The sequence below is a fragment of the Lynx rufus genome, unplaced genomic scaffold, assembly GCF_022079265.1.
Source record: "Lynx rufus isolate CCGP_SWC_20201006 ecotype Redwood Valley unplaced genomic scaffold, mLynRuf1.p SCAF_26, whole genome shotgun sequence".
Classification (NCBI taxonomy): domain Eukaryota; kingdom Metazoa; phylum Chordata; class Mammalia; order Carnivora; family Felidae; genus Lynx; species Lynx rufus.
In genome coordinates this window covers 7624672-7639439 of record NW_025814841.1, presented here as the reverse complement: position 1 = coordinate 7639439, position 14768 = coordinate 7624672, and the positions used below count along the sequence as shown (strand labels likewise).

At 35.2% G+C, this 14768-nt stretch overlaps 2 protein-coding genes across 3 annotated transcripts in view; one reads left to right on the top strand and one right to left on the bottom strand.

The window, feature by feature from the left end:
• The window catches only part of VPS13B (vacuolar protein sorting 13 homolog B), an 806197-nt gene that overhangs the window by 345539 nt on the left and 445890 nt on the right, over positions 1-14768 (top strand). The window lies entirely within an intron of this gene.
• Positions 12619-12855, bottom strand: LOC124518963 (40S ribosomal protein S29-like). Its single transcript, XM_047088836.1, has one exon. It carries the CDS (start codon positions 12853-12855, stop codon positions 12619-12621), a length of 237 nt encoding a protein of 78 aa, XP_046944792.1.

Here is a 14768-nt window from a genome sequence, read left to right as displayed (position 1 = left end):
TGTGTCACTGTCCTAAGTCTAATTACCACAGGGTGGCACCAAGAAGTTCAGATGATACCTATATTCAATGGATTAGGTAACAGAAGAGGAACCCTCAATTTAGGGAACCTGCATCTTTTATAATGGGTAGAAAGCATGTCTGCCATTTTCTCTAGAGGGAGACACTATTTGTATCTTGCAAGGGTGTAAGCAAACTTGCCCTTTGCTCAAAAGGACAGTATCTCTGCCTTTTGAGGCTGAATGCTATGCAAATATCCTTGAAAGGACAATTGGGAACAAAGGCACTCACTGCTTCCACTTTCAAGACATTCAAAAACACTAGAGACCAATAGAGAATTGTCTCCTGATAGTATGTTCTTTCTTAAAGTGAATTCTTGCAAAACACAATATATCTCAATTTTCTACCTCTCCCTTCTTTCATTTTCTCAACTAGATCATCTATGCAAATACAGAACATAAATATTCTTCCATAAGACAATTGTAGATTTCCATTTGTGTAACAAAACACTTTATCATTGCATTTATAATTTAAATTAAATTACATGGCACAGACTATATATGAACTATGATCATAGATTGTTTATGTATCTTCCTTCTTGAATGCCCACCATTTTTACTTCTCTGGAAACCTTGGTGATAGTGCTGTCTTGAGAATGCTGTGTGGTAACCATTTTCTTTGCTTAGAATTAAGTTTCAAAAGTTTCTGTTCTATTTTTAATTAGAGTACACTGTTCCTGTTTGAGTTTTAATTTAAAAAATGTTTTATGAGGGGTCCCTGGGTGGCTCGGTTGATTATTTTTGATTTCAGCTGAGATCATGATCTCATGATTCCTGAGATCGAGCCCTGTGTTTGGCTCTTTGATGGTAGCATGGAGCCTATGGGATTCTTTCTTTACCTCTCTCTCTGCCTGTCCTCCGCTTGTGTGTGTGTGCTTTCTTGAAAAAAGTTCTATGATCCTTTGTATCCACTTCTAAATGAAGTTACCACTGTTTCACTTATTATTTATATTGCATCATAAACTGTAATGAATTTGGTAAATGAATTCATAGCCTTTTACACATCTTCTTTTTACTCTTACTATCTTAACCTTTAAATTGTATAGTTCAGTTAGTGTTAAGTATATTCACATCATTATGAAATGCACATTTTAATTTTTCAACTGGATTTTACAGTGGAGAAATGTGAGAGTTAACTTATTATGCCTGAATTCTTGTTAAAATGAGTTTTTATTTTTGTAGTTTCAGCCTAAGTTAGTCTTGGTCTTAAGTTCATTCCCAACGCTTATGTAGTATTTTTCGCACATGAAGGCCAACAAAGCTTGGTGATCCTGCACTGGGCTTGATTTCACGTTGTGATTATTCAACAGGAAGCAGACATCTTCCCCCTCCAGTCTCAATTAACCAGTATTAAATAGTTGGCTACAGGGAGAACATATGTTTGATGGTTGGAAATGTGTTGACAGCAGAACAATACTATTTCAGTGCTATAGGCACATAGGGCAGGCCAAGCCAGGATAAAAGTATGTCTCACATGAAGACAATATATTATCACAAAAATCTAAATAATATTCTAGAGAATCTATTTTGAAAACCAGGAACCCCCTAAAAGGTATGACATGTGTTTATCCTATGTTTTGGAAATGTTATGAAAATTAATTTGGAACTGTTGATGACAATGTCTGTAAGGGAAACGAAAAATTGAAAAAGCAGGATGCTCCATAAGTGATAGCTTTAAAAAAAATACTAGCTATTTTTATCTTACATGTTTATATATTACTTCTCCAGTTCAAAGTACTATAAGTGCACTGTTAAAATAATAGAAGGTCTTTTAATTTGACTTCTTGAATACCACCAAGATAATAATACATTAAGACATCTGTTAATTAATGATGTAAATTTTAGTAGATCATGCCACAGTTTATAAGTATGGACCTTTAGCTTCTGACCATGATGGTATAACAGGGACTAGATTTATATTTCTGCTATAAATAAGAAACTTTTCTAAATACGTGGGAGAAAAAAAAGGTTTCTAGACATTAGAGAATATGCAGTACAGGACTGTGATTCATCGTAAAAGAGAAACAAAACAGTCAAGCCCTAGAATTGCCCTGGCTTTCTTGCTAACGGCATGCTCCAGACCATAGAGCAGGGTGCAATATATTAAGCTGAGCTCAGCTGTCTTGCTGAATTGAAGTTTAGGGAGGTAGAGTGACTGAAGCATTAGGAGGTGGAGATGACTGCAAATCATGGAATACAATTCTAGAGAGAGAGAAAGTAGTGTTCTCATTGAATATTTGCTAAATAAATAGTAAGACATGCATGCATGGGATGAGACTCTACACAGTTGGGTGAAAGATGACCAAGGAACTGTGGTCTGAATGATTCCCAGAGCTCACACAGGGCTAGAAGGCATTCAGGTCCTACTGTCCATAAAATGCAATCCCACTGATTATTCAGGACATTCATCAGGGGTTCCAGAAAAGCCATGCCTCCATAGTGTTCATAGTGGACATAAAGTATCAAAAATATGAAGGCTACCCTCGACTCACTTTAAACAGTTTAAAAAAGGCTCTGAAGCAACAAAAACAGTGAATAAGTGCTGGCAAAATGAAGCCCAACACTATTATGAGGAATATAAGAAGATCCAGACATGTAACAAGTTAAAATCACAGTGTAACATATTCAATCAAAAGCCAAAGGAGATGCAAAGAAGTAGGAAACTTTGACCAGAAAAAGAAGCCAATATAAATAAAGAGATGGCATAGATGATGGAATTAGTAGGTATATTAAATACTTGTACATTCAAACACGTATTGTAACTATGTTAAAGTATTTAAGGAGAGATGAGTACATTTTGTAGGGAAATGGAAGATATAATAAAGAATCAAGCCCAGCTCTAGAGTTGAAAAATATATGTGAATGGAGAAACTGGGTAGAATTAGCAATAGAGTATACATTACTGAAAAAGAAATCAACCTTGAAGACATAGCAATAGAAACTTGCCAAAATGAAGCCAAATGAAGAGCATAAAATGGAAAAAAAAATTGTTCAGAACTTTAGTTGATGGGGGATGATAATTTGGATAGAGTGGGTCTCACTGAAAGTTTGACCACATACTTGAAGCAGGTAAAGGTAAAGGAGGGAGCCATGCATGTGTCTTTAGAAAAAATCATACAGGATTGTATATGTATCTTGGAATAAATTATCCAATCTAACCCCTTCACTTTATAATTATGGAGATTGATTAATAAAGAGGTCAGGCAACTTATCCAAGGTTAAAAATGGTTTAGTGAGATTTTTTCCAGATTATGTATTTAATTCCCACCTCCCCCTCCCCCCCCCCACCTCTCCTCTGGTAACTGTCAGTTTTCTATAGTTAAGAGTCTATTTCTTGGGGGGATTTTTGCTCATTTATTTTGTTTTCTAGATTTCACATATGAGTGAAATCATATGGTATATGTCTTTCTCTGATTTATTTTGCCTAGCATTACACTCTATACCTCCATCCATGTCACTGCAAATGGCAAGATTTCATTCTTTTTGATGGCTGAGTAATATTCCTGTGTGTGTGTGTGTGTGTGTGTGTGTGTGTGTGTGTGTGTGTGTACACACACATATATACACATACCTCATCTTTATTCATCAGTGGATGGAATAGGTGATGGGGATTAAGGAGAGGACTTGCTGTGATAAGCACCTGGTGTTTCATGGGAAGTACTGAATCACTATATTATCATCTGAAACAAATATTACACTCTATGTTAACTGGAATTTAAATAAAAACTTAAAATAAATCTCAATATGAATATTTGTATTGCTTCTTGATTTATAAAGGAAGAATAATAGGTTAAACTATTTAATCCTTTTTGAAAACCCTAAGTTTGATCACTGTTTTACTCTGTGCTTCACATTCCAGTTGGGAAATTTTTTTCCAGTGCTGTGTGAGGTGCTTTGATGAAGCTATTTAGCAGATTATGGAAAATAACACTTGAAAAGTATGTAGCACCCTGGTGACTTTCAGTAGCTAGCATATTTTTTCAGTGTATTAATGAACCTGTAGGAAATTCACACACACTCTCTGTCTTTCTCTCTCTCTCTCTCTCTCTCTCACTCACACACACACAAAGTTCCAGATTATCGTAGTCATTCTGTGAATATTAGTTGCCTTCTTTCATTTCTTAGAGGCAAAAGAAGCCCTAAAAATTAGGTCTGTGCAAATTTAGTCATCTACTCTTTTACCTCTAATACGCAATATATAACTGGCTAACTTCAGGGCATTCTTTTTGTCAAGAGATTACTCTAAATTTTCAGCCCAGTCCCATAGGATGAAAATAGTGAAGAATTTTACATCAGAGCTACCAATAAGGATATGATGGGAAACACCTATACCTCTGTGATGAGCATGGAAGATTCTGCCACTCTTTAATTGGGTGTTAATTCAGTGTTAAGTTCCTGGATGACACTCAGAAGTGAAGTGCTACTGCTGACATATTTTTTCTTTCTTAATACATATTTTTAAGTATATCTCACAACCACTGATGTGTTTCAAAAAATAAAAAATTTATGATGTTTCAGATGTTTACATTTTTTGTCAGGAATACGGAAATTTAATCTTATTTAGTTCTCAAAGAGAATTAAATATGAAAATCGTGAAATTTTAAAAACACTTTGTGTATATTACAAATCGAGAAAAACTGCAGAATTTTTTTGAGAATGTTTGACAAGGAACTTAGGTTATCAGGTAAAATATCCCTAATTACATTTTTTTCTGACCTCATTTCAAAATACAGTATGTTTATTTAATTGCTTTTTTAAGTTTATTTATTTATTTTGAGAGAGAGAGAACAGGGGAGGGGAAGAGAGAGAGGGAGAGAGAGAGAATCCCAAGCAGGCTCCACGGTGTCGGCACAGAGCCTGACACAGGGCTCGAACCCACGAACTATGAGATCATGACCTGAGCTGCAACCAAGAGCTGGATGCTTAACTGACTGAACCACCCAGGTGCCCCTGAAAATATAGTATTTTTAAACTAAGCAAGGGTTAAACAATGTAGTTATAATAATTAAGGTTGAGTTACTTTTGGCTGAAAATATCAGAAAACTCTCAGTAACAGTAGTTTAAACAAGATTGAGTTTTGTCTGTCATGTGAAAGCTTAACGGTAGACACCGCAAGGTGTTAAGGCTCTCCAGGGTCAGGTACATTTTTATTCCGGTACGGGTGGCCTTTGTTACCAGACTTGACTGTCCACAATGGATGCTTCAACAGTGTATCGTATCTGCATTTTAGTGAGCAGAAATGAGAAACAATAAGTTGCCTTACCTCTTTGTAAAGTATACAGATGTTCTACACTTCAATTTTGCTACTATACTCTTGGCCAGAAACTACTCGTGTGAGGGGCGCCTGGGTGGCGCAGTCGGTTAAGCGTCCGACTTCAGCCAGGTCACGATCTCGCGGTCCGGGAGTTTGAGCCCCGTGTCAGGCTCTGGGCTGATGGCTCAGAGCCTGGAGCCTGTTTCCGATTCTGTGTCTCCCTCTCTCTGTGTCCCTCCCCCGTTCATGCTCTGTCTCTCTCTGTCCCAAAAATAAATAAACGTTGAAAAAAAATTAAAAAAAAAAGAAACTACTCGTGTGATCATATCTAGAACTGTATAGGGTCTCAGGAGTGTAGTCTGTACTTTTAAAGGCCCATATGCATGACCAAAACACTGGGCTCTAACTAAGAAAAAAAGAGAATAGATACTGCAGGTTATTTAGCAGCCTCTGCCACAGAACTTAAAATGGAATACCGTAAGTAGGAGCTTTGGGAGAACGTAGAAAATATTTTCCTTTAAATGAGAGTATCAGAAGACAGTGTCAGTGAAAGTGTTGTCATGTCTGAGATGTTGCTTAGATTTTTCACAGTGAGTGATAGAGGCTTATGAGTCATTGACATATGGATCATACACAATCAAAACCACAGAGTGTATCCTCTCCCGGAGAAAGCATACACAGAAAAATGAGAAAAAAAGCCCCAAATTAAATTCTGAGCAACTATTTCTTTAAAGATTAAGGAGAATGAGCCAATGGAGAGATTGAGAAGCATTATTCTGAGAAGTAGGCAGTAAAGGTGTATGCATATGCATGTATACCTGTGTACACATGACATATATATGACATAACTGAACAGTACTTCAAGATGAGGGTGGGCAACTGCCTGGTACTCAGTAGACTCATCAAGAACAAAGAGGCAGAAAAATTTCACTTGGCCTGAGGAGCTTCACTTATTTGGAAATGGATGGGATTTGAAACAGCCACAGTGTACCCCACTCTGTCAAGAAATTTGAGTATACAGACACTGGTTATGTCTTGGGTTGTGGTCTCCTGGTTCGTGGGTTTGGGCCCCACATCCAGCTCACAGCTGTCAGCAAAGTCAACTTTGCATCCTTGATCCCCCCTCTCTCTGCCCCTCCCCTGCTTGTGCTTACTCTTTCTCTGTCTCTCAAAAAATATATAAAATTTTTTTTTAATTTTTAAAAAAAGAGTTAAAAAAATTTTTTTTAAATCATTTTGTCCACAGGCAATGTAACTTGTAGGATGGCTTTAAGTGGTGAGATTTCCAAGTTTTGCTAGTAAGAATTGCTCCTGAAGGCACTGATGTATTTTGGATTCTAATTTTAAGAATTGTGCATTGTAAATAAATACAATATAGTTATTCATCTAAAAGTGTTTAAGTCATCCTTAATTTGATTAAACTTGAATGTTCAGTAGGTATGTTCCTAGTTATAGGGTGAAGTTAGTATTAATGTATGCAAAATAAATTTTTTGTGGACTTATGTGTATTAGAAGTTGCTCACTTTAATCATGTAGTTTAGCATAAAATTCCATTCCTTTGTGATTAATTAGGTATTTAATTTCATTGGAAAATATTAAAGCATTGGAAAACATTGCATAATATACAATTGATTTTATTCTCTCAGGGATAAAATGTGTTTTAAAGTATATTTTCCCCTTTTGGAATAGAATAAGGTTTAGAATAAAATGAAGTATATCTAATGAAGTACATCAAAAAAAAAAATTGGAAAAACCATCCAGAAAGTAATCAGAGAACTTAAGGAAAATATACATTTACTAAATTGCCTTATTCCATTTGTATTTTGAAGAACCATTATTTTTTATTTCTAAATCTAGAATTTATGAGGTAAAGCATTAACGATCTGTAGAACTTGACATAAAATTGAGTATTTGAATTATATGTTTATTTCTAAGCTTATCTTCCTAAAGAATTTCAACAGATGCCATATTATAATGTTATATCAGCCATAATAGTCTAGATGGTTGTAGCTATGGAGTATTTTTAACATTTTGTTTTTTTAATGTTTCATAACGTATCTATGCATCATTTGATGATCTTCTTTTATAGACATATCTGGTAATTACACTACTCACTTGGTACTACAACATACCTGAATTTCTTGCATTGCTAGTTTTGATATGAGGACTCCAAGTAAATCATCAGTTCATAAAAAAATGTAATTTATACTTTTTTAGTGTGTCTCTTGGTGTGTGTGGCAGAATGTTTTATAGTTAGTGTTTGTTCATTAATTCCAAAAACGTGTTGAGTTTTTTAAGCATACTAGGCTTATTGATTTTTTAAAAAAATATATTACAATTTATGTAGCATGCACATAATTCTTTCCCTCTTGGAACTTTGATTCTTGAAAAGTATATGTAATTATTATTCATATTTGTACCTTCTTGGCTTATTTTTAATTTCTCTAGGTCTTGTATAGCAGACGACTTATTTAGGTATGATTTCTTTTAATATGTCCAATTTTACTCTCATTTTTTACTTTGAAAGTAGAATATAAACTGTACTAAATTTTCTCAATGGAGATGACTTTAGAAGGTAAAGTATTTTAATGCTGAGAAATTATTTTCAATATCTACATTCTATTGGAACTATTTTATTTAGACTACAAAGGAGAAAAAACCCCAGAAAAGCACTGTTTTTGGTTTCCATGAACACATCTGAAGCAGGCTCATATTTTGTTAAAAGCATTACTAAACAGTAAGTGATTAAATTAAAACAAGTACAGAGAACACAGCCTGGTTGCAAATAGTTCATCTTTACTAGCCTTCACCTTTTTTTCTTAGTGCATTCCTATTTGGCAAAAATCTTTGGGCAAGCATCTGGAGTGTACCATTTATTGATATATACATTAAATATGTGTATCACTATACTAGTATACTATAAAACACAAAAGATAATTTCATTAACATTTAAATGTTTTTATTCTGATAGAGTTTTAATATATCAATATATCAATATATCAGTAATATTTCAGTGAGACTAATATTGTGCTTCACTTCTTAAAATAAAATTTAATACTGTGTTGTAAAAACTTAAGGTTTAGTTCTTAATTCAGCTTATTTTAATAGTTGATTTTAGTGGCTGACATCATTGAAAAGCCACCTCACTGAGATACAGTATATCCTAGAGGGAAAAGACCATCATTAGTGCACTGAGGACACTTATTTTTTCAGTCCTACCCATTTTGTCAAAGGCCTTTGTTGAAATAAGGGTGATAGATTTCCATCTTCCTTATATCAGTAAGATAGTCTTCCAACTTAATGGGAAAGTGTTGCCTTTTTCTTTTAAATAAATTAGTGATATCTTTAATCGATAGGTTTAGATACGTGTGTTATATAGGAATCTTTTGAAAATGTATATACAAATTATGAGGATTAGTTAAAGGTAGAGAACAAAATTTAGAAATCTGATGAACTTTGTGTATGTAGGTAATATGCCACAATTAATTTAAAGTCAATGAAAGATTGAAGGGCCTGTGCCAATTTCTTCTTGTTATTGAATGTCTAATTTTCCTCCAGTATATTTAGCATTTTGTTATCTGTAGCCTTCTGACATAGGGATGGACCTCAATGTAATCCTAATTTACTAAATATTAACAAACTATGTGTCTTTCTCATTTTTAGATAAAAGTAAATATGAACAGACATTCTCATATTTTTCCCCAGAGCTCAATGGATGGTCTTACAGTTTTGCACACTACATTATTGGAGCTCACTGCTATATTAGGATGTTGTTACATGTAAGTTTAGGGTTATCTGAAGGAAGTTCCTTATAAGGCTCAGGTGGGAGAGTGCCAAGGAGCCTAGTTAAACTGGGAAAAGTATTGACTAACATAGTTGAAGAAATCTTCTGGAGATGGAGATAAAATCAATAACATCTCCAAATATGCAAGTTCAGGCAGTGTCATAGAGACAGTGACCAGTGGATATGATAATGGAAGGAGTGAGAGCCAATTAAGGAAGGCAGGCAGGCAGTAAGGTTGGATAGTTCTTGAAGAAGTAAGGTTGTGAAATGGGGAAGTAAGCTCCATGATATGCTTGGGCATTTTGGATGTAGGCTGTGTAATGATATTGTGAGGGCTGGGCAGGTACACCTATTAAGAATTGCCTGGTTTTCCTCTTAATAGATAGGTGACTTTTTTAATAGGGAAGAACACATTTTTAAATTAGGATTCTGGTTGCAAGAGACTGAAACTTTTAAAATTTATTTTAAATTTTAAAAAGCAGGAATATTTTGTTGATTCGCATAACCAAAATGGTAAGAAAAGCAAAGATCTTTCCTTTGGAGTGACTTCAAAACAGAGACTCCATACCATCAGGATTCTGCCTTTTTTGTTGGTTTAACTTTTTTCTTTTTTTTTTTTTTTGCTGAACATAGGTTTCTTGGCTTAGCAGTGTACATGGCTGTGGTTCCTGTGGACTCACATACTTAATTCTCTGTGATCAAAGAGAAAGATCTGGTCTAGTATCTGTTGAAAACCTACCTGAGGAGGATTTTCTTTGGCCTCTCTTAGATCATGTGCATACATCTTAATCACTGTGGCCCGGGAGGTTAGGTACTATGATTGGCCCAGTCACAGCCCAAGTTAGGTCATATATCCTCTTCTGTGTTTAGGAGCATGAGATGTTACACCAGAAGATGGAAGAGTAGCAGAAACATGGCTCCTGGGAATAATTTGTGAGGCAGGCAGGCATTCTAGTTTATGTCCACTAATTTTTCATTTTCCAATTAGTCACAACAGGTTTAAAACACAAAATGTTGATTATATAACACTTAGACTAAATCACATTCACAGATTTGTGTTTTGATAGGATGAGGTAAATGGTTTATGAAGGTATTGCACATATGAATTAGGAGCCCAGGAGAAAATCTAAACTTGAAAGCTACAGGATGCATAAGACAGATGGCTGCCTACAGCAGGTCTCATGTTTCTTTATCTAGAGTTTATTCATTTGGGGTAAAGGAATTAGGAAGTGTTTTTGATGTTCTACTTCAGACAGTTTATTAATTTTACAACTTTGTTTCATTATAAAGAACTTTTTCTAGTGATTCATTAATTTGAGCTATCATAAGATTTCAAAAGTATGTCAGTTAATTTTGAAGTTCTTTGAGAAAACGTTGTGATGTTAATAAGTACATTGAAAGGTTTTTGAATACAGAGTTCTTTGGAAATAAGTTATTTTAGTTTTTACATGAACTGGCAGGAATTCAGCTAAAATTCAACCAAATTGTTTTGTATGCAGTCTTCCTCCCCCCCCCCTTTTTTAGCAGTCAGAACAAGATTATAGTTTCCAGATGAAATTCTGAATGTCACATGGTGATGACATATATTTTCCTGGTTGGCTCAGCATGAGATGCAATTTTGCATGCCATGTCACGCTGACTTGCAGAATCCAAAAAGCCATTATTTCCCAAGGGGCTTTCAAGAGTGATAGTATCGAATGTAGTTTGTATTTTGATGAAAAGTCTCAGGCATTATTGCAGTTTCTATGGCAAGTTGCTTAAAGCTTTATATACTCTCTAAACTCTAGAAATTTAAAAATAGTCTTACTATGTAAAAATCACTTTTTCTTCAAGTTATTTAAATTTATGTTGCCAAATTAAGTTGCCAAAAATAATGATCAGTGTAAGATACGGATCAAGTTAAGAAGGTATGGTGGAAAAGCCAGTAGATTAGAGACCATAAAAATCTAGCTTTTGATCCTATTCCTACTCCCATGTCAAGCTAACCTCATACACCTGGATTTTCTTCATTTAGAATATGGTAATAAGTATACAAACAAAAGCTCACAGATTTAAGTATTATTATAAGACTTAAATAAAGTGGCACCTGGGTGCTCAGTTGGTTAAGTGTTGGACTCTAGATTTCAGCTCAGGTCATGATCTCATGGTTTGTGAGTTTAAGCCCCGCATCAGGCTCTGCTCTGACAGCACGGAGCCTGCTTGGGATTCTCTGTCTCCCTCTCCCTGTCCTTCCCCTGCCTGTGTTCTTTTTCTTCTTCTCTCTTCAAAAATAAATCTAAAAAATAAACATTTTAGAGGAACCTGGGTGGCTCAGTTGGTCAAGTGTTTGACTTTAGCTCAGGTCATGATCTCACGGTCCATGGGTTCAAGCCCTGCATTGGGCTCTGTGCTGACAGCTCAGAGCCTGGAGCCTGCTTCAGATTCTGTCTCCCTCTATCTCTGCCCTTCCCCCACTCATGCTCTGTCTCTCTTTTCTCAAAAATAGATAATAAAACATTTTTAAAAATTTTAAAAATGAACATTTTTTTAAAAGGAAGGTATGTGGAAGTTCTAGAAAATGATAAAAACACATTCAGATAGAAAGTAAATTTCACATTTTTTTATGTTTACATTTTAAAAGGAAAGGTATAAGCTCTAAGCAAAGTGAAGCTTATTGTTTTATCTAGTTCCTTCCAGGGTAATTTTATATTTTCTTTTCTCTGTTTGATATTAATCATCTTAAAGTTGCCTTAAAGGCCAGTATTTCCATTCATGTTTACATAATAACACTTCTTTCACACTGATGATCTATGCTACATTTGTCTTGACTGAGTTGTTTTGTTATACCAGTCTCCCCTTCCTCCCTCCCTCCCTCCCTCCTTTCCTTCCTTCCTCCCTCCCTCCCTTCCTTCCTGTCTCACATCCAGTTGTCTACATTTCTGTTTAGGTATCTTACAGGCCACTCAACCACTCAAGCCTAATGTGTCAGATCTGTACAACTATGTACCCCACCCCCACCACCACCATTGACCATGTTATTCAAGGATGAAACTTTGAATTCAGTGGCTTTTTTCCCCTGTCCATTCTGTTCATATGCTGTATCCCAAATCAGAGCCACACAATTTCTTGTACAGAATAATGTAAGGATGTCCTAAATAGTTTCACTTGTGTCATTTCCAAATTATCTCATCATCTGTTCTCAGTTACCCTAATCCATTGTCCAGATGACAGCAAGAATCATCCTGTTACAAATCTAAATTGGATGATTTTATTCCCTGCTTAAAACACTTCAGTAACTTCTTATTGCATTTGAGATAAAATCCAAACTCCTTACCATGGCCTACAAAGTTTGACCTGATTTAGCCTCTGTCCTGTTCTTCCATTCATCATTTGTCATTTTTCTTTTTTTTCTTACAATGATCCTCTTTCTTCAAACACTCCATGCTTTTTCTTGACTGGGATCTTTTGCATGTGCTGTTTCCACTGTTCTCATTGCTCCCGCACCCCCCACATACACACTAAAACACTCAAAATGGAAGTATTTTTATTTTATGTACAATGAATAGGCATTACAGTAGGTATCTTGGAGGACCCATTCAAGGTGGCTCACATAATCCAATTTAACGAAGCCCATATTCTTCCCATACTGAAGGAGACCCTGGAGGCACATAGTGACACAGTATTTCCACATCAGACCTTGCCGGTTTGTGCAGATGGGGCAGGAATGACAACCCAGGCCAAATTTCCTTGGATGGCCACAGTAGAGCTCCTGGTGACCCATCTTGCTCTCTCAGATGGAACAAGGCAAAAGTTCATTGCTCTTTTTGTAGCTATGTACTCTTCATACTCCTAGTCTTAGTTTAAATGTTATGCTTTCAGTAAAGAAACCTCTATTCAGTCTTTCTCAAGTAAGTCTGTGCCACTCTGCCAGGATTCCCTACCTTAGCACTTCTTTTCTGCCCTTGTAACACCTACCAGAGTTTTTCATTCTTTCTTTTCTTTCTCTTAGTCTAGAATATGTGTATCAAGAACCATATCTGACTTGTTCACTTTTTAAAAGTTGAGGTATAATTGACATATGTTAATTTATCTCAGGTTTACAGCATAGTGATACAATACACATGTACACTGTGAAATGGTCATAATTGGGCTAGTTAATATCCATCCCTATACATAGTTACCAAAAATGTTTTTTCTTGTGATGAAAAATTTTTTAGTATTTACTCTCTGAGAGACCATCAAATATGCAATACAGTGTTATTGACTATAGTCACCATGATGTACATTACATCCCCATGACTTATTTCTTTTATGCTGGAAGTATGTACCTTTTCACCCCCTTAACCCATTTCAGACACACCCTTCACCCATTTCGTCCACCCCTTTTCTCTGGAAACCACCAGCCTGTTCTTTGTATCTATGAGTTTGGTTTTTGTTTTGTTTTGTTTTTAAGTTCCACATAGAAATGAGATCATATGGTATTTGTCTTTCTTTGTCTGACTTATTTCACTGTCCTTGCAACCCATCTCTGTTATTACAAATGGCAAGATTTTCATTTTTTTATGGCTGAATAATATTTCATTATATGTTTCCATATATTATATATACACACACATGCCTATACATATATAGATACATATATGTGTATATGTGTATTAACCTCATTTTCTTTTTCCATTCATCTATAAGCAGACACTTAGGTTGTTTCTATATCTTGGCTAGTGTAAGTAATACTACAGTGACATGGAGGTGCGTATATCTTTTCTAGTTAGTATTTTCATTTTCTTTAGATGAATACCCAAAGGTGGAATTGTTAGATCATATAATAGTTCTGTTTTTAATTTTTGAAGGAACTTTCTATACTGTTTTTCATAATGGCTTCACGAATTTACATTTCAACCAATAGTGCACAAGAATTCCCGTTTTTCTGCATCCTCACCAGCACTTGTTATATTTTGTCTTTTTGATAATAGCCATTCTCACAGGTGTGAAGTAATATATTAGTTTGGTTTTGACTTACATTTCCTTGACAATTAATGATTTTGAGCATCTTTTATGTACCTATGGGCCATCTGTATGCCTTCTTTGGAAAATGTTTATTTAGATCTTCTGCCCAATTTTTAATTAGATTTTTTGTTTGTTTTTGCTATTGAGTTGTATGAGTTCTTTACATATTTTGGATATTAACCCCTTGCCAGATATATGATTTGCAGATAGTTTCTTGTATTCAGTAGTTTGCCTTTTCAGTTTGTTGCTGGTTTCCTTTGCTGTGCGGAAGCCTTTTAGTTTGATATAGTCCCACTAGTTTATTTTTGCTTGTGTTGCCTTTGCTCTTGGTGTCAGATTCAAAAAATGATTGCCAGGATCAATGTCACAGAGCTTACTGCCTGTGTGTTATGGTTCAGGTGTGACATTTTGTTAAGTCCTTAATCCATTTGAGTTAGTTTTTGTGTCTGGTGTAAGATAGAGCTCCAGTTTCATTCTTTCGTATATGGCTGTCCAGTTTTCCCAGCACCATTTATTGAATAAACTGTTTTTCCCCAAGACTTACTTACTTTCTTCCCAGAATCTAACACCGATTTCTGGCATTGAGCAGGTATTCAGTAAATAACTATACGACTCAATAAAACCTTTTTCTCTCTTTTTATTTTTTATTTAGGGGCTTAAATATCACATTCCTCAAACTTTTTTGCT

What these genes read in the sequence shown, in the direction of transcription:
- LOC124518963 (XM_047088836.1), bottom strand. Translation starts at nt 12,855, where the DNA reads ATGGGTCACCAGGAGCTCTACTGTGGCCATCCAAGGAAATTTGGCCTG.